Below are 27,879 nucleotides of genomic sequence, written 5' to 3'. Positions count from 1 at the left end.
TTCATAACCTTTCCATGAATTTGAGAGCCAAATCATTTTAAACATCATTTAACGAATACAATACAACAGCTTTATTCCTCATTGTACCCTTCCTGAATCCATTATCTACCACTATAATGTAGAAGAACTTAAGTAAAAAATTACCATCATATAAAGCTGTATTTTACTCTGCTGTTGAACTGCATAATCTTTATTTTTGAATCAGTATAATGTGAGTACTGAGTAATATTTTTCATAATCCAAGAATCTATTATAGATTCTCTGCTACCAAAAAGTTTGAGAGCTGTGAAAAGAGTGTAAGTGAGGCTTCTGGGATTTCATCTTTGGGTCTTCCTCACATCCATTAGAAGCTGTGCTCAGGGTCTTAGCTGTGCGTGAGGCTCAGCGAAAGAGGGTGGAGCCTGGCCGAGGCTCAAGTCACACCTCCCCATCCATGCAGCCAGCTGTGCTTGGTTAGAGCATAAGTCTCAGGCTGTCACTTTAAATATTATAGGATTCAGTGACTTCTGGGAAAAGGCTGACTCTGTGGACTGGGAAAATGGGGATCAAAAGCACCCACCGCAAGAGAAGAATGGTATGAAAACAGCAAGCTGGGTGGAGCTCAACTCGGACAGGTCTCCACGGACAAAGCAGATGTGAGTGATGCTGACGCGGCCAGCTGCCAGCCCTCCGCACAGGCCCGTGTCCTGCTGGTGAATCCCTGGCCGGCATTGCCTCTGTCCAGCGTTGAGGAGCTGAGGCAGCCCTGCTGCAGAGCTCCTCAGACTCCATCAAGCTGGCTGCAGAAGCAACAAAGGGAGCCCATGTGTGAAATTCATCAACCATTTGGTATGGCACAGATAGAAGCTTTGCTAACAGCACTGTTACTGAAATTCTGACATCTAAATTCTACGTTTTCCATACCTGAAATGCTCTTAAAACTAATGCTTCTTTAACAACCTTTCTGACAATTTTTCATGTATTCATTTGAATTTTTAAAACCTCAACCACTTTCATTTCTGCTAGCAAGATGCCATTCTGCAATGAAAGTCTTCACTGGACTGATAGAGAGCAGCTAAATAAAGTAATACCTTATGCAGCATGTATTCCATGACTGGCTCCCACTCACTGGGCGCACACCAACCATTCCGCACACTTTATCTCATTTCTATGGTTCAGTGAAAGGCAAAAGGAAAGCCATCATGTTAGATTTCCTAGCACATGTCTGGGTGTTCAACATCAGAGGGCGAGACGATTAGGGAATTAACCCTAAATAAGGGATAACTTGAGAGTCAAGCCGAATAATCCAGGAAACAACAGGGTGTTCTGGAAAGAGAGCCTGACATCCGCTGCCTCCTTCGGTCACGCAGAGCCCTGCGGTAAGTGCTCAAGGCGTACGTCAAACACAGAGGTGGGGGGTCTCTTGAGAAATGCCACCTCGTCGCAGGTGAGAGCTCACCTTATGCCTCACAGAGAGCAGCATACATGTGGGGAGCCCCCGGAACACGAGGTGTGGCTCTCACTGGCAGCCGTGATGTTTAAAAGGCAAGTTAAAGGTGGGAGAACAACAGCAGGCAGAACGAAACCAAGGTGCACAGGTGGCTAGGGAATCTGGGCACAGGGCAAGGGTCTTGTGTTTTCCCTGCACCACTGCCCCCAAGTTGCCCCATCAGGTGAGGCCTCTCTCGCCTTTCTCAGGAGACAAAGGACAGAAGGGATGCAGCTGGGCATGGCCACACAGGCAAAGGAAGCGGCCTTCTCCAGCAATCTGGGGCAGAAACACGAGGATGTCAGCAAGCTCTGTGCCCCTGCTCTTTCTTGTCTAACAATACATGGATCAGTGCAAGGAGACCTCTGTTTACACAGGACCCAAAGCATGTAAACAGATGTTTATCAAGACAAAAGGAGGAGACAATGCATGGATGACTTTGAAAAAATATCAAAGAAATCTCTTCACAATTAAGGTGTGAGTCATCTGTTTAACAAAAAAAAAATCACCATTAGGAACCTGCTAATAGTCTCCCTGCAGCATACTTGCGGGGGACATCAGTTTTATCATGTCCATAAGGGAGACTGTAATGCAAGATCCTCTCAGTCTCCAGAGGGTTTGAATGACTTGATTTTATTGGTGCCTCCCCCAGCTGCAGCCCTGAGAGGGTCCCCAGGTACCTCCTGCTCCAGTTTATCCATCTGTAAAGTGGGCACACCGCACAGCTCCACCGGGACCAATCAGATGATGTCTCAGATACAGGGTCCCACAGTCAATTCTGCCCATTGCTTCTGATGGAGAGCAGAGGGGGACTAGCCCGCAGAAAAGCTGTAATACTGCAAAGAGAAAAGTGTCAATGGTGTTTACAAGGCAGCAGATAGAAAAGAAAGGATGAAATTTACCAGGCCTTCAGAAATCAAGATTATTTGGATGCTAACTTTCTTGTTTTTAAAAGTAAGGAATGAATAGAATATTATATGAACATTTAAGGATTTTAAATTCCAGGTATTATTTAAAGTTAAATGTTAAAGGTCATTTACTTACAATTAAAAAAGAAAACTTGGCTCTGAAGTCGAGGCAGTCTTCTGTGGCCAATCTACCAAAGTGATGATACAAGTAAACAGAAAATGACATTTGATGGACTGAATGTCAACGCCTCATTGATCACTCCACTGTGTTAAACATAATTGCCCGCACGCAGCCCGATTTAGGAGATGAAGAAGGAAAGAGGGGCACTTTCCACTTTTCTTGCTATCAACTCAACAAATTAAAAACTAATTAACTTTTTGATTTGGAAAGTAATCAATCGACATCCTCAGAAAAAGCAATCACTGAGTGCAGGACTGTCCTAACAGTTAGCAGCATGGGGTTCTAACTCGGCACTGGAGGGACCATTTCATTAACAGACGTTATCGGCAGAACCCAGCCCGTTAGGTGCAGAGCTACTTAACCACAGCAAGCGACAGTCACACTGAATTGTCATTACTCGAGCAGCATCTGTCTGACCCACAGTCCACATCTCATTCAACTCTTACCCCAGCATAGGGCCTAGCATATCATAGGCCCTCAACAAATTTATTACAGGAATGAGATGAGATTATTTCAAGATCTCCTGGCAAGAATGCAGGAGGCCAGTGCGGTTCTGCAGAGGGTCATAGAGCACACCAACTATCATTGAAGCCCGATTTCAGGTAAATTTCTGCAGCAACAGGGTTACCCTGTGTTGCCTTCTCATTCTGGGAAGCTGCATGGCCGCCAAACAACCATCTCCCCTGTGCTGGCTCTATGCCAGCAATCCTCACACCTTAAGCAAACCAAGACCACCTTGTGAGTGCGGGGGGGATACCAGATGGGAGCAAGGACAGATGGCCCCGGGAGGAAGGGGACAGCTAACATTTGTACTATCCATTATGCCTTCCAGGTACCATCCAGTAGATGATGCAGCTTAGCATCAACCTGGTTAACATGATAGTCAAATCTGTCACAGTTTTTTCTGCCAGCTGCAAGCCCAAGATGAGGTTTAGAATAACCTATGTTTAGAAAGTAAAAAGACAAAAATGGAAGAAAGGCTGCCCTCCAGCACAGCCTCACATCTGAGTCTCTATTTCATTCGTGGGTTTGTATGTAGAGTTGGGGGAGGGGGTCACAGATGTAGGTGATCTGACATAAAGATGCCCAGTCCCAGAGCCATGGGAGGCTGGGGGTGGGTGAAAAAGCAGACTGCCCGCCCAGCTGGGAGGGGTGGGCTCTGACAGCAATAAGGCTGAGAACACCTCAAGTGGCAGATGTCTAAGGACAGGCACACTCTCTTCCCCAACGCGGGGCAGTGAAAAGCCCTTAATCTCAGCTTCCCAACCAGAATCTCTCCCCTTGCCCTCTGAACCTCTTGCAGGGCCAGCAGCCCCTCTGGCCTCCCGGGCCCCTTCTCCACCTCCTCTTTCACCACTTCCAGCCTCCGTGGGCTTGGTTTTGCTTTCTTCCTACATTCATTCATGCAGTAAACACTCACTGCCCTGGGGACACAGCAGTGCCAGGACAACCACAGCCTCTGGCGCCATGAAGCTTATGATCTCGCAGGAAGAGAGGGTTCCACAACAAACAAGACAGTGGAATTTATAGAACATGTCCTGCTAAGATGTGCATGGTCAGAAATGAAACAAGGTGGGGGGAGGGGTGCAGACAGAATGACAGGGGCAAGGTCCTCCTTAAATAAGGTGGTCAGGCAGGGTCCTCCCGGGGCTCTTCCTGGAGTAGATACCTGTCCCCTGGGTGCAAGTCTGGCTCAGGACTGCTCAGTTACCCCTTCTGCCCAATAAACAAGCCCCCTCCATCGTCACCTCCCCTCCTTGGCTGTGGCACCAGCAGGAGAACTGGCAATATAAGAACCTGTGGCCCAGAAACAGCTGTGAGCTTCACAATTCCAGCAGCTGCTGTTCGCTGAGCTCTTGCCACACCCAACTGCTTACAGCCACCCCCCACGGAGCCTCCGCCACCAAGCCTTCCACTCAGTTCTTGGCGATTTTTGATTGTCGTCTGAGTAAGTAATTGGCAGGGGCTCCCATGGGTACTTGCTTTTTGTACAGGGAGATAAATCCCCAAATACAGTTTAATTAGAAGGTACTTTCATTGTAACACTATAAAACTTATATTAAAAATGGAATTTAAAGTAGCTGATATTAAATGAGTTATAGATAATTAAAAAGGCTTTAAGGCACAATAAGGCTCTTTTTCAATTTTCTTTTATAACAGTCAAGGAAGAAAGGCACCCAAGGTCAACGTAGCTGGACTGCTGTTCGCTTCGTAGCCGGCCCTCCAAGCGTGTCAGGTAAACCTGACAGGTCCTTCCCGGGGCATCCCGGCTCCTCCGGTGGAAGCTCCCAGGTTGCTGGGGTGTAAAATGAGAGTCAGGGTTGTGCGAAGTGAGAGGGAGGAGCCAAGAGCACTAGAGGTCAGGAGGCTGCCAGCTTCCACTCAAAGACAGCATCTCAGGCATGCTGGGCATCACTTTGTCCCCAGCGCAGAGCCCAGAGTAGAAGAGGTGCCCAGCCACGTCTCAGGGCTTCCGGAGCGGGGAGTTCTGCTGCAGCCGGCAGACCATGACGGCAGAGCCAGGGTGCGGGGAGGCTCCAGCGGCTGGGACAGTGGTGACTGTGAACCACCGATACCTGGCCAGACAGTCCCCTCCCACCCCTTCTTCCACCCACCCCTGGTTTCTCTCACCCTTTAGCACTGCCCGTTAGCTCACTGGCTCCAGCGCCCTTAAATGCCAGTCTTCCTTCCCCTTAGTGTTCTATTGAGTGGGCACCTTGTGGAGCCTGCCCTGCACACAAGCTGCCCTTCCCTCCTCACTTACGAGCAGTCTGGACCCCTACCAGCCACAGCCATCCCACAGGCTCAGGGCTGCAACTTCTTGATACGCTCAGCCCCCAGTGGGGAAGGCATACCTCTGAAGGAGCTACCGCCTGCCACACCGCTTGACCATTTGCCTGGGCCACCCAACCACTCCCACCTCTGGGGAGGTGAGAGCCCCCTTTCATGAAGCCCCTGCAGAGAAGCAGCCCACGAGTTCACCTCCGGCCCTAACCCCACACTGACTGTGCTGTTTCTCCCATCAGCTGGTGGAAGTGTCAGCAAACACCAACATTTTGCCAATGGGCATCCTATCCCACCAAAAAACCTTTATCTGACAGTAACAACCTTACTCACCAATGCTGGGAATCTTGCCTCACCCTATCGTCAAGGTCCCAGAGCCTAGCTTTTGAAATGAAGACTGTTTTTATCAACCCTTAGGAGCTTCTCAAGACTAATTCTTAAAAACAGAAACAGAGAGCACCACACATTATCACACTTCGCTCTCCATCCACAGCCCAGACACTCACGCTTCCATGTGCACAGGCACAGCAGCAGGCCTGGCCAGGACCTGCCCTGAGTGGAGGCAGATGCTCAGGGACCCACAAGGCAGTGGCTGCAAAGTCCCCACCAGACCCCACTGAGTAACTGGAGAGAAATGGCCAAAGGGATGTTCATTCTCTTGGGAGCAATGGATGCCGTGTTGGCCCTTCCCCATGGCGGGAGAAGAGAGGAGACAGGCTTGTGCATGGGAGCCAGGGCCTCATGAGGAGCAGGGTGCTCTGCCGTTTCCCACGGGGAAGGGCTGGAGGCTGCCCGCAGCCCAGCCCAAGGAGGTTCCCTCTAGCTCTGCTGCCCTCTGGGAGCCGTGGACACCTTATCTGATGTGAGTCTGCTTTGGCCTTCAAAGCTCACGGTCATCAAACGTCCTTTTCTTAGCCTCAAGACTACACAGGTGGTGGGTGAAAGCAGAGCACACGGGTGGAGTACAGGCAGGACTGTCAGAAGATGGGGAGCAAAACCCCAGCCCCACCACATAACATACAGGAGACCTCAAAGAGCTCACCCATCTCAAGGCCTCGGGTTCCACATGTATAAAATAAGCAAGTTAATAGGAGCTTTTTAAGGAGTCAGGGAGGTAATCCACTTAAGATTTGACAAAATGGTAGCTGTTTATTAATGTTATCACCATCAACAGCTATGGAATTCAAAGACTTCCATGTCAGAATCAGAATACCCATCAGGAGTGTCCCCCTCATTCCCGAGGGAAGGGTGGGAAGTGCCATTTGGACCCCAAGCCCTGGTCTCCAGTGGCCCCTTCCTCTGTATCCCCACCCTTGAGATGTCCTCAGCTCCCTAACACTCCCTAATTCTTGGTTACACTAAAATAGACATCACATCAAAACTCGAGCTCCTAATGCAACAAGACCTTACACCTGGCTGGGAGCAAAGCTCAGCCTCAGAACTGGGAAGCACCTGCCGCGGCTGTCTTCCATGATGACCTGCCTCGTTATCACTCAACAGCGCAATCGTGATGTCACTCACTGTGTTCCAGGGGTGGCAGACCCTCCAAGAAGAGACACCTGGTAAAGTATGACCCTTCTCCCACGAAGCCCTACTTTCTTCCCAAGAACAATCCCAGCTAAACCTCAAAGCAGCCACACTAAGGAGCTCCCTGCTGCCACAAGAGACATGACTGGGAGTCACGGGGCCACATCTAAGCCCCAAAGCCTGCTCCCCTGTACTCAGTTCGGTGGCCAGGGCCTGTACACAAGCATCAGGAGGCAGGGGAGGGTCAGGGGGTAAGTGGCCAGCCCTTGGAGGCCAGGTGGACTTTATGGCCTATCTGCTGGGGTAACCTAGGGTGGGTAAGTTCCACACTGCCCAGCTGCAGGCAGGCCAGGTTAGTGTGGTGAAGGCACCAATGGTAGGGGAAGGTGTGCAAACAAAGCAGAAGAGCAAAGCGTTAAGACCACGTAGAATGCCCTCCTCTTCCCCCTCTAGATCTGAAGATCAGAAAGCTTGACTCCATAAGATGCCCGCACTTCTAAGAACTCTACTTGTATTGCTGAGTACTGAGGCTGCAGAGACTGGCTCCTGAGCCTCGTCCCCGCCCTCCTCCAGGTAGGCCTGTACCTACCTCTGCTCAGAGCCCTTGAATGTCACCTCACATGTGGGGACCTGTTCCCTGGACACAGGTGGGAGGACTAGGGCAGATGCTTCTCCACGTCAAGCCAACCAGGTCCTCAGGGACTAAGCCTCGGCCCAGCAGTGCATGGCCCTGGGGTTACAGTGTGTGTGGTGGCAGGGCCGTGGGGCTTCCGTTACCCAGTGAAGGATGAGGGATGGTATCTGCAGCTCTGGGGAAAGGCCAGTCTCCAGAGAGAGAAACGGATGTGGGAGATGGTGTGGCTGGGAAGTGGGGAGACGAGGGGCAGGCTGCCTGACGACTTTATGCTGGGCCCACCAGGCAGCCTGTGGCAGGCTCCCAGACATCTCTGGGTCTCAGGATGACCCTTCTTTATACAGGAGCATATTGGAATGTGAATCTGCTCCTGGCCCCCAGAGGGGCCGCGGTGGGCCACTTTGATGGCAGGCCTGGATATCCACCTCACCTGTCTTGTCTTTGCTCCCTTCCCACCAGACACGGTCCTACTCCACGCCACACCTGTACTTGCAGTCTTCCTCCTCCTCAAATACTCTGCCCACCCAGATCTCTGCCTTCCTCTCCAAGGCCCTTCACCTCTAAGTGGTCCTTCCCAAGTCCACCCACCCAGCACCCCTCCGCTCTGAACTCTCATGTCGCCTACTGTTTGGCCCACACTGCTAGCTGAATCCAATTTGTGCTGTATTCACTGCTCTCCGTGGGTGAGTATACAGGTGATTTCTTAAAGCTGTTTGTGATTATTCCTTCTTCTTTCTCATAATCCCAAGTTGAGACCATGTACAGGAATTTCCTGGAGAAGGCAGCTCATGGCCTTCTTTTCTTAACACAAGAACAGTCATTGTGAATGGGATTGTTTACATTTCATTATGTGTTTTCATCTAGAATGTATAATGAATCACAAGCAATTTAGTTCTAGTCAGCTTGGCCATAGAAGCATTTTCATTCTTAAAAAGTCAAATCACAACCAGTTGGACAAGGATGGACACCTTGCTCGAGATGAGACTCGAATGCAAGAGCTAAGACTTCCAGCATGACAGTGCAGCACTGTCACAGGAGGAAGCAACCTAAGCAAAATGAGACAGAGCAATAATGAGCAGCCTTCGCCCTGACCATCAGCCCACATCCTCTGAGTGGGACCTGCGCCAACAAGGACGGGGCCATTGCAGGGAGAACCACCCTAGGAGAGGGCCCGGAGGGGTAAAGACTCTGCTCTGGGACAAGTGCTGGAAATACAAGAAGGGCCCTGAAATTATGGGCCCCGGGCACCATGGGGCTACCGTAGTCAGCAGAGTCCAGCCTGTGTGCGTGACATTGTGACGCTCCAGCTTCTACCTTCAGAGCGGCTGAGGCATGGGCACTGGATTTCCCATCAGCCACACCTCTCAGGGGAGGGTTACCATTTGATGACTAAGACTTAAAACTGCCAGGTGTCCCATTTGGCTCAGACCACACAGGGTGCACAGACCCATACTAGGTGGGGACACAGCACCCGGAGGAGCACCAGTGGGAGGCTCTGCTTTGTCATGCCAAGACACTCTCCCAAGCTACACTGCCAGGGGATGAGCACCCCAGCAAGAGGCAGAGAATCCCATTCTTCATAGCCAGATCCTAAGTGAAAACAATAACATAAGTAGCAACCAAGCAGAAGACAGTAAAGGAGGAAGAAGAGGATCAGTGGGGCATATTTTAGAAACATCAGTTATCGAGTATTTTCCCGGCAGGCCTTCCTCATTTGACATCTCCCCACATGCCTGCATGAAAGTCTATTTCTCTGGAATAAACACACAAAATGTGGCATCAGAACCATAGAAGCTTGAGGTCTTTGCTACAGAAAAAGGTTTTGAATATGTTTTAAATACAAAGCTGGAAAGGGAAATAAATGGAAAAAGAGTTCTGTTTTCTTTCAAGAGCAAGCTTTAAATGATGTAACAGCTTCAAGAAGCTTTTAACAGAACTGTTGTAAGACTAGCATCAAGAAAAGCCATCAGGAGTCTTACAGGTATTTTTAATGACATCTCCTAAGACAGCTTCTGGTCCCACCACCCTCAAGCCCTCCCTCCCTTTTGTAGGGACAGCTGGAGCAGCCACACTTCCGGAACCACAGACTATTTCTGCTGACCATGAAAAGTCTACCCACAAGCAGAACATCCTAATTTGTTTGCATTTACATTTCACTCTCTGGGTTCTCATTTAGGGTGAGGCTCTGGTGTGCCTGCCATAGTGATGCTGGCCTCTTCACAGATAGGACAGCCAGGGCCAGGCAGGCCCCAAAGACCCCTCTAGGGAGGGGACACCTACTGAATCAAGGATTCTGTCCCCCCCACATGCACACACACAAAGCCCATAAGACTCTCTTAAACTTCTACTGATTCAGTGAGGATTTTGGAAAGATTTCAAACTGTGATGGGATTCTACTCAAAGTGGAACTAAAGCCAGGTCTCTCCTGGGATTTCTTCTGTAAGGAGTTCTAGAAACTCAAGCCACACATCCCTTGTCCAAATCCTTCCTTGATGCCAAAATGAATAAAATATCACTGACTCATTCACTTATTCCCTTGACAACATCTGAATATCCTCCTGTGTAGCACAGTCTCCTAGAGCCTGGGGATCCGGGGGCCCAGAGCCCTGGATATTCACCATCCCACCAGAAAGAAGACCCTCCCACCCCAAGGGCCACCCTGCTAATCACAGAGTGGCCAGGCCACAGCGGGACAGGCTTCTTTCTTCCTGATGGGTACTGAGTGGGATTCTGACATTATGGACACAAGACTGCAGCTCCGACTGCCATGTTCTGAGCAGTACCCTGTGCCAGGTATCATATGCACCATCTTAGTCCTCATGACAACCCTAACTCAGGGCTATTACCACCTGCGTTTTACTCATCGCTAACCTGAAGGTTAGAAAGAGTGAGTTCCCTCAGCTGTACAGCTGGCAAGAGAAGCAGATTGAAGCCACTGGGCTCTCTGACTGGAGGGTCTCCTGAGGCACAGGTGGGCTACAGATTCCTCAGGAAGCCACGCAGAGAGGCTGCATGGCAAGTAAGGGATTTGGCCCCAGCAGGAAAAACCAACTATGGAGTTTCAAAACGACAAATATCCTGGAGGGGAAAGAGGGAATGCAGAACATACGAGCTTGGCATGGGGAGGCCGCAGTCCAGAGAACCACCTGCCCCAGATTGCCTAGGCCAGGAGCTTGTCCCACCACCAGTCAGCCAAGCCCCCAGATCACAGAGGACCTACCAGACAAGCAGGTAGTGCTTCTGAGGCCGAGACCCCTCGCTGGGTCTGCGACCCAAGTCATGTCGCTCTCCTGCCCCTCCCATTCCCCTCACAGATGGGCAGGGGGCCAGCAGAAGCAGCTCTTCTAGCTACTCATTCGCCTTCAGAGGCTCACTGGTGATCAGTGGTGTGGTCTAGACAGGACTTCTGTGAGAAATAGTGCAATGACTTCTCAACTCTCAAAAAACTATACACACACTCTCTCAATGCAGACCTGGAATAAATTAAAACCCCAAGCTTTGAAGTAGTTTAACAAAAGTGACGGTGGCACTTCTTTCCAGCTAAGACCTCCAGAAGGACTTCAGTCGAACCCAAGGCCCTTTGGAACCCTGGGGAAACCCAAGAGCTCAGTCTCAGCAGAAGCATCAAGCAATCACTCCAGTGCCGTGTCACAGCTCCTACAGACGGACAGGCTGACAGACACCAGCGGGCTCTAAGGTGGTCCCTGCAGGCCAAGGTCCACCACCCAGCAGCACCGCCTCCCCTGTGCACAGTCAGCCTGGAATGTGCCCTCTGATTCAGGGAGGCCCAGCCAAGCCCCCCAGGCTACTCCTCCATTCTCCACTCCGGCCAAGAGCAAACTCTAGTTTTCTTATTTTCTAGAAGGAACAAAACAAGACTGCCTTTTGTTAGGAGGAAGAAATCATCAACTGAATACCAGTGGTGTGTCATTTTCCATGAGCAGATCAAGCAAATGTCAGAGAAATTTTAAAAACCATGAACAAGAAATCCTGTATCCCACTTTCCCTTTAAAACCCACCCGCACCTTTCGGTTTGACCTAGAGAAGTACCTGGGCCTGACCGTGGAGACCTCTTTACAGGCTGACTGCCCCACGTGTGCAGAGCTCATGGCGCCTCTTTCTGGGAGGAGTGGCCATCCTACCCAACTTGGAGCTGGGTCTTTCAGGCATGAAATAAGGACGGACACCACAGACAACGCCACTGGGCCCAGCTCTGGGGCCTGGTAGCTCAGCATGGCTTTGTCTCCAGCTCACCAGGAAATATGAGGCCACACTACCACATGCTTCCAGGCACCTTGGCCCCAATGACCTGCACCTGTGTCTGACTCTTTCTCGGGCACAGCACACCAATGTGGGCAACGTAGAATGTGCCAGAGAAATGCACAGCGGGACACACTGCCCCTTCTTCTGTAAGTACAGCCTTTGATCCTTTTTATAAATAAGAAAGTTTAATCAAAGTGTCAACAAAGCAGTGATAGAGACTCTAGGGAGTAGCTGAGTTTTGCCTTAAGAACTTTTCATTTTTTTGTTCTGCAAGATCAAAGGGTCTAGAATCCACCTCTCTGAGCACAGTTCCCAGCTTACGGCAGATATTTAGCCCCTGAAAGCCAATGAATAAGAGGCTCAATTCAAGTTCCTTTCCAGCTCAGGCTACCAAGGACACCACCCCCCACCGCACCCGTCTTCCTGACACCAGCAAGTTGCTGGAGTTGGTGACATCAGTACATAAGGCAACAGCCTTCTCTGAACCCAGGTCTGCATTGAGGGACAGAAGAGTGTTTCTGCCCGAACAGACCCCACATGGTTCCACCCCGAGTTCAGTGACCCCGAGGGAGAGTTGCTCATCTGCTGTCCCTTCCCAGAGGGGAACACGAAGGTGACAGTAGACAAGGATGTGCCATACCTGTTACTTGGCCATATAGGAATAAGAGGCAAATTACACCTGAAATAACAGGGGGAGCATTCTGCACACGGCTTAAAGGGGCCCAGTCAGCAGCAATAGACTTTAGATATGAACACAACCCAAAAAGTACCTGAGCTGGCCTCCTGACCACCCCTTCACTTTGCAGTTGAGGAAACTGAGGCCTGGGGAAGAGAAAGGAGTGGCTCAGTTTCACAGAGGTAGTTTGTGCCAGGCTGGACCTGGAAGGCAAAGCCTAAATGAGGATCCTGTGTTGTCATCCTGAAATAACCAAGCTTTTGGCAAAAAGCTCTTCTGAGTCAGAAGGTTCTATAGGGCTTAAGGGGCTCTGCTGGGCTCTCTCTGACTGGCTTATCTTTCAAGTCTTGGGAGTGGGCAAAAGGGCTAACGGGCTTTACCTTGGACTGCAGAGAAGCCCGAGCCATAAACACAGGTGCATGGCTAGCACTGGCCTCAGTGGTGTCACCCAGCTCACCTGCCACAGCGGGCAGTCCTGCTCACTCACTGCCCAGTAGCCACACTGCACAGCTCCGTCGCTCCGCCCTCCTGCTCCCATCTCCATCCCTCCATGGCTATCTGGCCTCACTACAGCTGGGATCCTTGCCTCAGGGACTGTTTCCTCCAGAGCAGCTTGTGTGACAGCATCCCTTGTCCAGAAGGAGGAAGCTGCCCCTACCCCTCAGCCCCTGCCAGAATTCTGTTCCTTCTTCACCCCTCAGGGGTCTATTTATAGCTGGATTCTGTGTCACCACTACCTTCTAAGTCCAGAAGTACTGTCAGAGAGACAGATACTGAAATTAAATGAACTGAAGTGAATTTTATTTTCTGAATTTCACTAGTCCTTGAACTATCTGAGCACAGCATGGGGCTAGGAACTGCTGGTCGCCAGGGTCAGCTGGTGGCCCCAACAACATGGAGTGTTAAATGAGAATATGCAGGTTTTTAAAAAACACAAACAAACAAACCTCTCCACATTAGAACCAGGATTCCATGAGGAAGGACAGTGGGTTTCTCTTGGTCCAGGCCGTGCAGACTCAAGGGAATACCTGAAGGCCAAAATGCAAATGCGGGAGGCCACCCATCTAGAGACATGAAAGGCTGCAGAGGCAGCTTCCTGGCCAGAGGCACACTTCCTCCCCTCAAAGCCAGGGCGCCTGACTCCCCCTGCACTTGCTCAGGTGCTCTGGTTTCAGAGTCCAGGGCCCATCTCATCCTCCACCCTCCACTCCTGGAACCAGGGCCCTCCACCCCCGAGGTGGCTGGAGACAAGACAAGGCCCAGAAGCCCTGTAGCAGAAACCACAGCAATGGAGGCAGAAGGACAATGGCCCTGGCTTGGCAGGACAGACAAGCAGAGCCCACTCACATGGGGCCTGTTAGCATCTGTTTGACACCAACATGGCATTTACTTGTCTCTAAATGGGAAACGAGAGCTAACCCATAAGTCATGGGAAACGAGAGCTAACCCAGAAGTCATAGAGAATTAATCAAGCAGATGATTGGGGCCTGACAGATCTGATGCTGCCAACTCCCCGAAAAATGGAAATCAGAGCCCCATTTACAATGCATGGCCTCATGTCCTGATTACAGGGTGGAAAGTTTCCTAGACAAGCATAGATTATTTAGCAGCAGAGGAATAAAGAAAGTTAAATGAGTAAATGCTAAATTAAGAGAAAGAAGAATAATGGTTTTCCATGAACTCATAAATGTTCATTTTCCTGGGTCACACAACTTTTCAGAGTCAATTAAAACTCTCAACTACATTCTCCAAATACTAAGGGGGCATGCAGTGCACCAAGTGGTACAGAGCAGAGGGCTTGCTGTCAGCAGTGAGAGAGGAGAAACATCCAAACAAAGAATGAAGACGGTCACTCTGATGAAAGACGAAAATAAAAAGCAGACTCCGAAGCACAGCACCAGCCTGGCAGTTGTGGTCCCCAGAACAACCTGGCTGGGCCCTGGGGACAGAACCTGGGCAGGACACCAGTGTAGGTGGCATGGGGGTGGCGATGGGTGACAGCATGGGAGTGTGGGCTGATGCTCAGGATTAAATCACTGCAGAGAAGCCAGAGAGGAACACTGGGTTCAGAGATCCAAGAGTCCCTATCGACCTGCTGTCTTGCAAATAGGTGACAATGAGTCTGGAACCCAGGCTGCTTCAGCTCACCGCTCCCTACGCCTCCCTGCTCCTGCCCTGGAAGCCAGCGTCCCATCCAGCTACCTCTGGTATGACTGCAGCTTCCACACTTCTCTCCTTGTCTCAACTGCAGGGAGGTGAAAAAGGCCAGGGTCAGCCAGCACGCAGATTCTCCTTCACAGGTGTGTGCAGGGGGCCTCCTCTTGGGCTTTCCTGCCTGGTGCTCTCTGGGGCTGGAAGAACCAGCATCACCGGGAGCCCATGAGAACCTCCGTTTCAGAGCCACCCTGAGCCCAGAGCTACTGCAACAGCACCCGTATCGCCCCAGGACCCTCTGGCTATCTGCCAGTGCCTTGACGCTCAGGAGACACTTGTCCCTCCTGACTCTGGGGTTGGGAACTGGCTCACCCAGTGGCCAGGGACCTCGGAGTATTTGTCACCATCTTTCACCTGGAAAATTATGGATTTACTCACATATCTACAGCTGGGGGCTGTGTTCTCCCAATTGTACCTGAGAAACTAAATTCCACACCTTGTGACATAGAAGAATCAGCAGAGAGCCATGGCTGAGGGTTCAAGGACCAGAGAAGAGGCTCCCACCCCACAGGCTGCCACAACACCTGCAGCAGAAATCCTGGATCCTCATGAAAGGAGTGCAGTCGGGAACCCTACTGCTCCTCGCCTGGAGAAAGGGCTGCCGTGCCTCTTGCTGCGACACCTCACTCCAAGGCTCTTCTTCGAAAGCCAAATGCTGGAGCTGGCAGCAGCGAGCGTTTAGGAAGCGTGAGTCCAAACATACATGGGAGATGCATGCAGGCCTGCACTTCAGAGGAGGCTTGGGAAGTGCTGAGTACCCAGCCTGGAGCCCTGCCTGTCCCCAGGGAGGAAGGAGTTTGTTTTCTCCATGCCCACAAGCAGAGTGATGGGCAAAATCTTCTGTGGAGTCTGAGGTGCTGATGGGCAGACCTCAGACCCCACCGATGAGCTCTTCTCCCTTTAGCCAGCAATCAAAAGGAGGAATGGGGACACGGGGTGGGGGTTGGAGGGGTAGTACTAGAAGCGGCAGGGCACATTGTCCTAAGTTCAGTCAAGTCTGTCAGCACAATGACACTATGAAAAAGAGATCTTTTCAAAAAAATTAATGCCCTGTCTTAGCAGTCCAAGTCTTCCTGAATGTCCAACCAATGCAGAAAGAAGCCAGGGCAGTTAAGGCCTCTGCAATTAGAAGCTGCCCTCGCTGGGACAGAAGAGCCCCTGAGCGCAGGTCGCATCTAGGGCCAACACGAGCAGAAAGGGGAAACAGCCAGTCAGCCAGGGTCGGATTCCTGCTTCCCAGGGCTTAGGGAGGAGGGCGAACATCCTTATTACTGATGGTACCCTACATATTGTTCTTCCAGGACTCTCCTATGAGAGTTTGCACACAGATGTCAGACCTCAAAAGACATCTCTGGTCTGTAAGCACTAAGGCAAAGGAAATTGACAACTAAAGGGACCAACATCAATGATTATCGTTACTTAGTGCCTGACAAGAAACTATGGCTAAAAGCAATTTAGAAAAAGTTCAGCAAAATGCACAAAGGATGCATAAGGCCACCATCTCATCTAGAGCCAAATGAGGGGTGGGGACAGAGCTTCCAGAGCCCAAAGTGGGGGGACCCTCCCTCAAATCCCTGCCACTCAAGAGGCAAGGGTCCTGGGGGCTGCCACCACATCAGTTCTCACTTTCTTCATCCCTGCAAATATAAAATGCTACCAGTACTGATTTTGCTACTACATCTATCTTGGCCAGCGCATGGGGGAAGGGGGGAAATATAACTAGTTCAGAATTTCAATAGGTTTTTCTCTCAGAATTGTTTCATGTGAATTCAGAATTTCATTAGTATTCGAGGCCATGTTCTGCCACTCAACTCTTATTAAAGAGGCACTCCAACCAGTTATATTTCTTTTTACCCATGTTTGTAAAATGGTAAACTCCCTGAAGCTATTTGAACTGCAGTCTTTGTACAGACAGCAATAATTTAACAAAATTCACATTTGCTTTCATTGCTTTAAAAATGTGCACCCATTGATGAGGGGAACTGGAAAATATGGGTGAATGTAGTAACCACAATGTTGCTCAAGTGAAACCTTCATAAGATTGTATATCCATGATATCTCAATAAAAAAAAGAAAAAGAAAAAATGTGCACACACACAAACACACACACACACTGGTCATTCAATCCTTATTTAACCTTAGGGCACTCAAATAACTTAACAGGCAATAGAATAACTTAACAGGCAAATCAAGTCTTGCTCATGCTTTCCAAGTACTTTAAAAATCTTAAGTCAATGAATGTTTTCTAAAGTATCACTACCAGGAAAAAACATACACACACACAGAAACATTTTATCATGTAGTTCCTGAAAAGATTTTTTAATTTTTTAGAGTCTCAGGAAACTTTGCTAGTTTTGAGTCTTCTAGAAAGTAAGACTGTCTGAAGAAACTGCTGGAGGAGTTTAATATGGTTTGGGCAGTCGGTATGGACATATTAAAAGGCTACTATTCAAAGAAGAAACTACCCAGATCCTGTAACACACAAGGACTGCCTGGGATGTTGATACAAGCCTGGCTTGGCCAGCAAGCTGCCTGCAAATTTGCTAAAGAGGCCACTCGTGTCCCCACTGGAAATGAACCTGCTGTGCAGAGAGATATGTCACACACCTAAGTATTCCAGGGTCTAGGCTGAATTTGGGAAACACCAAGGTGACTTCATGGTTAGTACCAAATGTTGAATAAATAACAATTGGCTCAAAAACACACTGAGCCTCTATTCTGCTCTTAAAATTATTAGACACTGTGGAGGAGAAATATAAATAAGATAGGCTTCATCCATATGTTAAATAAGAAATATAAGAATTAAGAACAACCACAAAAAGGAAAGACTAGGACCTCAGAAGGCAAGAACCAGAACTGAGCCTTGGTGAAGGGGATGATCCAGACATATGCGAAGGGACGGCATCCCAGGCAAGAGAACGCTGGAGAGTAACGGCTTGGCGGGGTCATGCATACAATGCAATCAAGGTCACCAAACAAATCAGTTACAAATAAATGCTCAGCTCTCTCCAAATATTTACTGAGGCTGTCCTACGTCCTAGGGCCATTCACATTCTCATCATCCTGGTAATCATTCATATAAGCAAACTCGATGAGTGGACGTCATAACACTTCGCAACACTTGCTCTCTCGCAAAGAGAACGGGATCGATAGGGCAGTTGTTCCTGTGGCTCCAAGTCTACAGAGGCAGCACTTCCTTTGCCTGAAGCAGCAAAATTCCTGGACCTGGGACATGACAGCATCTCTGGGCTCTATCCCAATAAGGGAAATGGGAGGAGGCACCCAAACAACACCCCAAAACAAAAAAGCCTTACTTCCTCAGAATGAGCAGCATCTGCTTTTCCTTGATGGCACCCAAAGTATTAGGGGGTTCAGAGCTAAGGTAAAGATGCCCTAGGTTGACACTGACTTACCCGCAGTTTCCCTTCAGCTAAATCCCACCTTAGTAGTGGTTTGACTCTTTTAATTGAAATAAGTGATTTAAAACAGTGGGCCAGTGTAACCCAATAGTAAAGAGATGACACAAGCCTATCTGTGGGTTTGTCTGTTTGCTTTACTGTTCAATATTCACCACTGCATTTGCAGGATTTAAGTGACCACTTCCCTCTGGACAGGTATAATGAGTAAGCCATTCCCAAACGGAAAAGCTGTCCTGGTCAGCAAGTCAGCCGCAAGACTCTTTGAAAAGAGCATTAAGTTGTGTCCTTCATGGATTTAAATGGGAGAGATAGTGTTTCTATTCAACCAACTGCCCTCCACAAAAGGAAGCCATACCTAACTTCAGCAGGAAAAGTGCACATTAAATTACTTCTGAAGCTCCCTGAAGATTGAGGCTTCTAGGCTTGGGATTGCATTACAATTAAGTAATAATGAAAGAGAAATTGTGTCTTTTGATCAAATAACGCATTGATCCTGCCATACACTGTGCATCATTATTCGCTCTCTGGTCATGTTGACTTTCTGAGGGAATTTTTCTCTCTCAGTCCACACAGCGAATAGGAAAAGAGCGTGCACCCAGGATGCCAATGGAAGGAAAATGCTTGGATGAGAATCAGTATTCACCACATCGTGAAGAATATCCAAGGTGGTTTTAATGAAAGGGCATAGCTATTTCATAAAGTTCAGCAGATACAAAACATTTTCTATGGAAAAACCACATCCCTCCTGAGGCCCAAATTCAGGAGGTCTACTACTACCTGAGCAGCACTAGGCTGCAGTTTATGAATCCTCTTTAGTACCTAAGACCAAGTTCACTAAGCAATTAGCAGTATATCGAGACTCTCCATGGTGGAATTTGAGAACCAGTTTTTCAAGCACTTTAGGAGCATTTATATATACCTAATATGCCATTAATCATTCTTACCTGTTCATTAAGGCAGACTCCCTCAGGACCCCTACCTGCCAGCTCTTTCTCAGCCTGGTTCTTTGTATCTGCATACCTGAAAAGGAGCCCATCTCTTTTAAAACATTTTGTAATTAAAAGATTTCATTAATTCACAGGGGTGTGCTCCACCAATGAGTCTGCGTTTTCAGTTTTATTATATACACAAAAGACTATTCTCTTGAGGGTCTTCGTGTAAGACCAACCATGCAAGTGAAGCTTGCTTTTGGAATACACTTTCAGCACTGGAGAGATTTAAGACCATTATTTACAGTATAATATAAATCTGTCCATATCCATACATGTTGCTTCTTTCTGTCCCCACCAGAAAGGGGGAGTGGCTTTAGTTCACAATGCACTCTAACTGGTCTAAAGTTGGGGGAGAGAACCGAAAAGCAATCAGTTTTGAATGACACATTGGCAGTTACGTGACTTTACCTCTGCCTGCGACTCCCCCACACCCATGTTCAGGCCTCTGCTGGTTCCTGGGTCCATCCATCCCAGCACAGCTGGCAGCGAGGCCCCAAGCAGTGCAAGATGCAGCCAAAAGTATCCCAACTTCACTTTGTTGAGTCTGTTGAGAAAACAACAAATGCTCAGAATTAAGTGTTGTAAAATGTAAGAAAGTCAGACTGGCTGGTTGGTACCTGTACTCCAGAAGCAGACAAACCTTAATTTAAGTCCTGGCACCAACCCTTCTGTTCTACTAGAGAGATGTTATATTACTTCTGAGGTTTAATTTACTCACCTCTAAAATGGGATCAGTTTTGTGTACTTCACAGGGTTGCTTTGAGGACTGAAGAAGTCAGTGTTAGCACATAGTAAGAACTTTTGTCAATGCCAGCTGTAAGGTACAGACTGACTTGAAATGCCACTTACCACTACATATCTACAGGAACAAACTAGGGTCAGGAAACTGGGTCACCCCCATTAGGTTACTATATATCTATGCTTCAGTTTCTTCAGAGAGTATTTGGGGCTGGGCACACAACTGGTACCCATAAGTGCTAATGAGGAATATGTTAAGTGTGTGGCACCCCTATTATAGCTGAGGTCTCAGGTTATAAGATAGTGAGGCTCAAAGCGGCATGTAAGGCCTGATATTTTCATTTCAAGAGTAGTCATTCTTATAGCAGAATCCAAGCATCCAGTGGAAAACGGGATTTCAATAACCTTTAAGGTGTTTCCTGAGGCTCACTTGATAAATTATCTCAAGTCCTAGAAGACAAGGAATGGGCCATTCAAAGTAATCAAAGAATTACATGCATGAAGAAGTTAAGGATCAGCTACAACTAACAGTCAACTTCTTATCATGTTCTGGGCATTGTGTTAAGGGGACAAGGACACAGGCAAGCCTGCTTTCCAATTAGCTACACTATTCCTTCTTTAACGTTTCCACTATGAACATATTCCAACCTTGAATTCAGTATCTCCGTGTAGGAAACATAGCCAGATAGAACTCATCATGCAATATTTACAACTCTTACTCAAGGAAACTTTAGGGGTTATTGATTTCTGTGAGCACCAGACAACTGAGTGCCTAATTGCATGTGCTGCACATTGCATCCTGATCATGATGGGAGATGAAAACACACAGAGCTCCTTGGAGGCTAGCACCCCAGGGGATCTGACCCAGGGCAGGCACAGAGCAGGTGTCCCAGTCAGAATTGATGAGCTGCCTGGGGGACATAACTGGTTTTTTGAGGAGTCCAGCCCTGCTCACTCCAGTACCAACAGCTTTGGATGCCCCCTCAACAAGAGATGCTGGGCATGTCACATGATCACTAGTGCTGCTGGCAGGACTGCCGAACAAATAACGCTCATGCCACATTCCAGGGTTTTCTTTGACTGCCTTCCATGCCTAAATAGAGCTGCCTCTCCAGATGTCCTTTATGGCCCCAGTGTAAGACAGAAATGCCCACAGGAAGGAGTCAGACTAAAAGCTGTGGCATCTAACACTGGCCTTTGAAAAGGCAAGGTTATAAGCTATGACTATCTTTTAAGAAAAGATATCTCATCTTAAAAAGAGGTCACAGGCTCCCACTCCTACATTTGTTTCTTTAGCCATTCTTCTTTGACATCTGCTGTCAAAGCCAGAGTTCCCAGGGAAACAGTCTGTGTCCAGTGAGAGTCTCTCTGCTGCCCCTGCTCCACACTCCACAGGAGGACGAGGAGAGAGGGATGGCGCGGCTTTGGCTGCTGCCCTGGGCAAGGCTGAGCCTTCCTGGCAGCCACCTGCTATACACCCCTGCCGTGCCGCTCTAGCTCCTGCGTGCGAATTCTTACAGGAGCAGTGAAAAATCACGCTTAGGACTAAAAGAACAGAAATATGTCTTTTAACTGCAACCAGTTTTTCTAAAAATATATAGGGCAACTCCCTACTCACCCAAATTATCATCTTCTGAATGCAGAGCCATGTTCCAGAGACTGCAGAAAGCAGTTACTGGACTTCTGGAATTTTTCAAAAACTCAGCACTAGTAACACAAGTTAGTGTCACTACCCTGCCCTTCTTTTATGATTCTTCCCAGCTTATCCACTCTCCATCACTGCTCCTGGGGTAAGCACACATATAAAAGTTCCTCTTCTTTCCTTGTTTATGTCTTTGAGCCTGAATAAACTACAAACAGAGGGATAATAAAATCTTATTCTAGTTAATGTACAGATGTCAATTCTTGGAGTCATGAAATATTCAGGCCACGAATAGTTTAGTTTTTAATTTAACTCGTAATCCCAGACCAATTACATCTGATGTTTTATTATTAATGGAGAGCATCAAAATAAAATCCACTCATTTCAGTTGTTATTTTGCCAAGCTCCAAAACACTTCATTTAAGGAGGTGCATCCAGGCTTCTCCACTTTAATCAGCTGTTTTGAGATTCCAGAAGCCTGGGCTCGAGTCCTGCTTCACTCGGAGCGTCTCTGGGTTTACCTCATTCCTGGTGAGGTCCCTGTAAGCTTTTATTAAAGACAGGGAAACACATGAGCCAGGCCAACTACTCAAATATTCCTAGGCAGCTTCTTTGTAAAATTAGCTCAGCTTGGCCGCCACCGGGTCAGGCTTGATTTGCAAGGTAGATGCGTCTTACATGTCATTTTATACTCGTGATGATTGACAATTCATTACACCTATGGCCGCAACAGCCTAAAAATTTACAACTCAAGTTTTATGACAGTTTGGTTCATGGAAAAAGAATTAATACTGGGCTAAATCAATTTTGATGATCTATCTAATAACCAAATAGAGACTATTGATTTGGTTAACACTTACATAGCAATTACTTTGGGTCGGCACTGTTCTAAACACTTCACAGGTGTGAACTCATATTCCTCATTTCTGCCCCATGAGGAGGGCAGTGATTATCCCCTAGTCAAATGACAGAGGGTCACAGAGAGGGTAAGTATCCTGCCAAGGACATGGGGCAAACAAGTGGGAGAGCCAGGGCTCCAAGCCAGGCAGGTGGACCTGGGGTCTGTGCTCTTAACCTCTATCCTCTCCCGCCTCTCTAGGTAGCAGTGTTTTATTTCAATGAACAGTTGCTATTAGTAAGATGGGAAAAATCTATGAGAGCAAGATAGGCAGTCCTGAGCCACAAATCTCTCCTTTCCTCTGAAAGCGGCCAAGAGCTGAGCTGCTCCAGCTTTCATGGCTCTGACTAAGGCCTGGGAAGCGGAGCAAGAGGAAAGAGACAAGCTGCCCCCGCCTCTGCCCCTGAACCCAGAATCGAGCTGCTGTGCACACTGTCCTCAGCCCTCCCTACTGCTGTCTTTATTGATGGAATGTGGTTGAAAAAAGAAACCATGAGGAAAAACACAGAATGCCAGCAGCCAAGGATGCCCTCAGCTCACAGGCAGTCCCAGCTTGGTAAAGTGGGGGAAGTAGATCTGGTGACTAATTACTCCTCAACTAGCCCTACTGGTGTTCAGTCAGAAGGAAATATAAGAATCTCCCCATTATAGAAATGAGAAAATAACCATCAATAGGTCACAAATGCTCTTTTTCAACTTAGAGTTCCTTTTGAGATCAGTTTAGGTTTATAAGCTTCATTCAGTCCATGCTAGGGTCCTAAAATTGGTTATAAATCTACCTGAGATTGTTCTCACCAAAGAGCTGAGGCTACCTTTTCTTTCAAACAACTCATAAAACACAATCACTTGCTAGATAAGACATCCTGTTCCCAAGACAAGTACTTCACTGCTTCCTCCCAGGTTTCCCCCTGAGCCCCACCTTCCCCCACTTTTCCATGCTCAGGAGAATCAGGCACCAGCCTGGCTACTGCACACACAGGACACCAGAAGCCTGGAAGGTTGGCGAATGTGTGGGGCTACATCAGACGCCACGCTTAGACTAAAACCCAAGCAACCCGATCTCCAGGCAACTGTTTTGTTCCTTACACTATCACAAACTTACACGTGGAAAATGTCTGCATTCTCTGTTTAGACTGATTTTGCTTTCTTAGTGCTGGTTGGGCTCCACTAGATCATCTACCCTCTCCTTGCAGAAACTAGAGGATTTCTGGTTTTATAATATAAGCTGATATCTGAGCTATTATTTATTTGCCTTTAAAATTAGAGAGGTCCTACAAATTTGTGTAATGTAACATTCCAAATAGTGACCTGCTTTTTGAAGAAAGTTGGAAAAATGTGACATGAGCATGCAAATGACATAGGTGTGCATATGTAAATTCCAAGCCTGCTGCCCCAGAGAACACTCACAGCTTGGAAGTCTTTTCTGAACAGGGTCAGAGGCCAGAGAGAAGCACTGACATCAGACTGACAGTGGGTTTAATACAAACTTCTCTTTTCTCTTTTGAGAACAATGCCTGTTTGGCAAGAGTCAGATTTCTGACCCTCAGCACTTTTGGAGAGATTGTTCGCAGGTTCTCTCTCTCTCAGCCTCTCACTCAGAAATACAGTAACATTATCGAACCAGAGGTTATGGATTAGCCACATGGAAATGGCTTCCCATTGTTACCCACAGGACCAGAAATTATGAAGCGATTTGGCAGAACCAAGCGACATCCTCTAGACTTGAAGAGAACAGTCGGGTTTGTGACCCCAGGGCACCTGCATTTCCAACAATGCAGGTTGGCATTCAACAAACAGAACCAACTGGAAACCATCCTCTTCTGTGCCTGCCTGATGTTAAAAGGGAAAAAAAGACCATATAAACCTTAACCTAAAACCATGACGCTATATATTAATTTCTTCTGAAAGATTTAGGATCCTAGTTTTGATTTGTGAAGGTTTTTGGAAGAAAGGGGTTTAAACTAAGATAGTCCCTGTAATACCAACCCAGGGAAATCAGGCACAGAAATATATCAGGCTAACCCTGCGGAAAGCCTTAATGAAGTTATATTGCATTTCCCATTAATTATCTATTCTATAGTTAATTGTTCCAACATTTGATAAATTATATGCCTAATTTAGTCTATGTGTAATGTATAAATCTACAACACTCTCATTTACCATGATGTGTATCACACATGCGAATGGCTTGCAGGAACCCTCACACTTCCAACATTTACATTATACCTCTTAAGTACCACATTCTCTCAACTGCAATTCTATTTTACCTGAAGTTCCATGCCATGTGTTAGGCATTGATAGAAAAATGTAAGGACAGATGTGCTCTTGAAATAACTACTTAATTTCATTAAGTGAGTAAGCACACAATTGACCACATATAAGCAACACAAGAAGGTTGAGTTTGCAGAGAAATATCAAGAAAGGCAAAATAGAAATTAAAACAGATTTTATGAAATCCTGACTATTCAATGTCAGTCTCTAGAATATAGTGTTAAGTCAAAAGATCACAACATGAAGATCCCTTCAACAACAATGAAAAATCCTGCATTTCCTAGAAGGAGAAGGGAAGAATCCTGAGTAACCTACAGGTCAAACAGGAAAAATCCCCACCCTCCCCCACCCCCAGGACACAAAGGGATAAAAGTTCTCCCAGTGCCCAGAAGAACAAGCTAGCCCCACTCTGGAAGAAAAAGAGCCTTTCTAGAATTAACAAAAATTGACGGCAATCAAAAATTTTTGAGAGAAAAAGCCTCTGGAATGACTTCAATGAACAATTTCAATACATTAACAATATATAGAAATTATCTTCCTGCAGGACCTTTGGCTCAGTCTGAAGTCTTGGGAGAGGGAGAGGTCTTTTCTTCCTAGCATGGTAAAAAGCTAGCATTCAAAGGAGTATGTCTGAACAGAAATGGTCTAGTGATGCGGCAGTGTCTTCTCACAAAACCAAGACGGTAAGCAGACGTGGGCTCTGTGGGGCATCAGCTCACATCTCCCATTTGAGCTACTGCCTGAGGGCTGCTGGCGCTCTGGCATCCTATCACCCCCATCATTCACTCCCCTGACCAGCTGCCTCTAGGGTGAGCGCCACCTGACCACTGCCCAGACGAGAGCCTGTCCTGCAAGCCAGAAAGGGTAAGCACCGAAACCAGCACACTCCAGGATGAGGAGAGCACTGTGAAAACTCATCTCCGACTTTCCCCTAAATTTAGTGGTAGGAAAATAACTTGGGACTTTTAAGAAGAGTCGGGATTTCTTCCCGATCCCTCACAGATGGTGATACAAGCTCACTCCCGGTGCACATTTCGGTTAAGTTACCGTGCCGTCTGCTACTCAGATTCTGTTTATGTTCAGCCCAGAGAACGTGGACAAATGTTCGTATCTCGGGGGCCTATCTAGTACAATTTCTGGTGCACAGGCTTGCTGCAAATTACGAAGCTACTGGCGCTGTTTTTCGCTCGCCGGAAACCTCGGCGGAAGCAACACCTAGAAGGGAGCGGTGGAGACGCTGCGGAAGCGCTATTCATCGATGTCGGCGAGTTATCTTGAGCTGGGTCTGCGGGATCGCGCACTGGGGACCGACTCTGCGCCACACACAAACCTAGCGGGGTCCAACTCCGCCGGCGCCAAAGAACTTTAGTGCGAGGCGCTGCACGGATGCTGCCCACATACGGCGTATTATGAGAAACGCTACACCGGCGGGAGGGTTTCTGTCCCTGCAAGAGTGGCAGGCGCTAAAGTCCTCAGGTGGCACGCCGCGGGCGACTGCGCTGGGGGCTCCGCTTTGTCAGCTGGAGGAAGCCCCGAAGGGTGCTCTGCGCTCGCCCCTAAACTCAAGGAGACACGCACCCAAAGCTCAGTGCTCTGCCTGCATCGCCTAGGTCCCCCCAAAACTTGAAGCAGGTTTCCTTTGCAGGCGCGAAGAGGGATGGAGATCATCCACAGTACAAGCTCTCTAAGGACCACGCTCCCCGGCAGGACCAAGCCTGACTTGGTAGCGACTCCCCGGCAGGTTACACCGCCCGCCCGCTCGCTCGCTCAGAACAGCGACCAGCTAGCTAGCTGGGTCGAACGAGAGCCGCGGGCTACCGGGAGCCGGGGTGTGTGCGGGGTTCCTCCTCCCCAGCCTGCTCGGCCCCAGACTCCGTGGACCTCGGGGTAGGGAGTGCCAGGCGAGCCGCAGCGGGCGCTTCGGGCTGCGACGCAAGTTTCCCTGCAAAGCTGCAGAAGGAGGTAGGGAGAACGCTTGCCCCGCACGCAGCCCGGGGCCAAGGACACGGGACCGAGCCGAGGGGCCGCCGCTCACCTAGTTGGCCGAGGCCTCTCCGGGTCCGGAGCCCAAAAGCAGCGCCTGCAGGCAGGGTCTCGGAGGCCGGCTCCGGCTGCTGGCTCGGCCCGAGCGGTTCTGCTCCGCTCGTCAGCCCGGTCACTCCGGTCCCTACTGCAGACCCGGGCCACAAGCCTCGGCTCCCCAGCCTAACTTACCCAACATCCTGGCCGAGCCCTGGTCCCGTGGCCCCGTGCCTGCCGCCCGCAAGGCGGGCAAACTTGTTCTCCCGGCGCGGGCGGGGAGGACGAACAGGCACCCGCGCCGGGCCCTGCAGGGAGACGCGGGGCCGCGGGCGCTGGGACACCGGCGGAGCGCAGCGGGACGGGTTGGTGGAGGCAGCGGCGGCCGCTTGGCACCCTCCCCGCGCCCGCTCTGGAGCTGCGCCCGCGTACCTGCTGCGGCCTGGGCCGAGGGAAAGACCGGGTAGCTGGACTTGGGCGGGCGGGCGGGCGAGCCCGTGGAAGCGGCGGCGACCCGGCCCGGCGTCCTCCGGCCGTTCTCCTCGGCGGTCGGCGACTCCCGGGCGCGCTGGAGGCTGCCTCGGCTCAGGCCCTCTGAGCCGCCGCGGCCCGCTGCTGAGCCACAGCCGCCGCGGCCGCCCTATTTCTGCCCCGGGGCCCGAGCCCGTGACGTCACCCTCCGCCTGCCCAACCAGCCTACTGAAATTAACTGCAGCTCCTCCCATCCTGGCAGGACTGGCCCTTCCCCTGATGAATTTTTCTCCCAGAGCACTTATTTTCTTTCAACATATTCTGCATTTTGATTTTGTCTCCCTCTTCTCACTGAAATATAAGCCCCATGAAGACTGGACTTTCACCTAGTTGGTGCATTACTAAGTCCTCAATGCCGTTACTGGTGTGGCAATAGATCTATAAATGTGTATTGATTGTTTGATTTAATACACAAATGGGGCCACAGATTTAGAGAGGGGAGGGTCCCCAGCCCAAGTTAAAAGATAAAATTTGTGAAGCTCATAGGGTTAAGGAGCGTGGCCAGGCTGGTTTATACAATGATCCTAGAATATTTTATTGAATTGTGCCCTCGTTGCCTTAGTAAAATGAATAAGAAGAGAAATTAAAAGAAGTCTGAGATACGAAGCAAGTCACCGGGGCACTACAAGGAGAAAGTCTTTAGCCCTGATTTGCTCTGCATTGGACCAGCTTGTGGACTTTGTGTTCAACTGCAAAGTAGAAGAACAAATTGCA

At 48.9% G+C, this 27,879-nt stretch overlaps 1 protein-coding gene across 2 annotated transcripts; it reads right to left on the bottom strand.

Moving 5' to 3' along the window:
• Positions 1-363: 363 nt before the first annotated feature.
• On the bottom strand, positions 364-27,879 carry LOC118971965 (uncharacterized). 2 transcript variants are annotated; one of them, XM_073221570.1, is made up of 5 exons: positions 27,067-27,879; positions 19,475-19,610; positions 2,513-2,564; positions 2,149-2,304; positions 364-779 (listed from the first exon to the last, which is right to left on the bottom strand). In XM_073221570.1, the coding sequence occupies exons 1-4, from the start codon at positions 27,357-27,359 to the stop codon at positions 2,162-2,164; spliced, it is 624 nt and encodes a 207-aa protein (XP_073077671.1). In that variant the 5' UTR covers positions 27,360-27,879; the 3' UTR covers positions 364-779; positions 2,149-2,161. The 2 variants fall into 2 exon arrangements, 1 of the variants encoding a protein (XP_073077671.1); XR_012125014.1 differs by lacking the exon at positions 2,513-2,564 and having other exon boundaries at positions 27,067-27,874.

This window comes from Manis javanica, chromosome 14, assembly GCF_040802235.1.
Source record: "Manis javanica isolate MJ-LG chromosome 14, MJ_LKY, whole genome shotgun sequence".
Classification (NCBI taxonomy): Eukaryota; Metazoa; Chordata; class Mammalia; order Pholidota; family Manidae; genus Manis; species Manis javanica.
Note: the sequence above shows the minus strand (reverse complement) of the source record. Positions and strands in the feature narration are given on the sequence as shown.

What these genes read in the sequence shown, in the direction of transcription:
- LOC118971965 (XM_073221570.1), bottom strand. Translation starts at nt 27,359, where the DNA reads ATGGGAGGAGCTGCAGTTAATTTCAGTAGGCTGGTTGGGCAGGCGGAG. An exon ending in CTCGGCCCAGGCCGCAGCAG is followed by an intron (nt 19,611 to 27,066) that starts GTACGCGGGCGC and finishes TTTTCTCAACAG; the next exon opens with ACTCAACAAAGTGAAGTTGG. An exon ending in CCAAGTTTTCTTTTTTAATT is followed by an intron (nt 2,305 to 2,512) that starts GTAAGTAAATGA and finishes TTCTCTTTGCAG; the next exon opens with TATTACAGCTTTTCTGCGGG.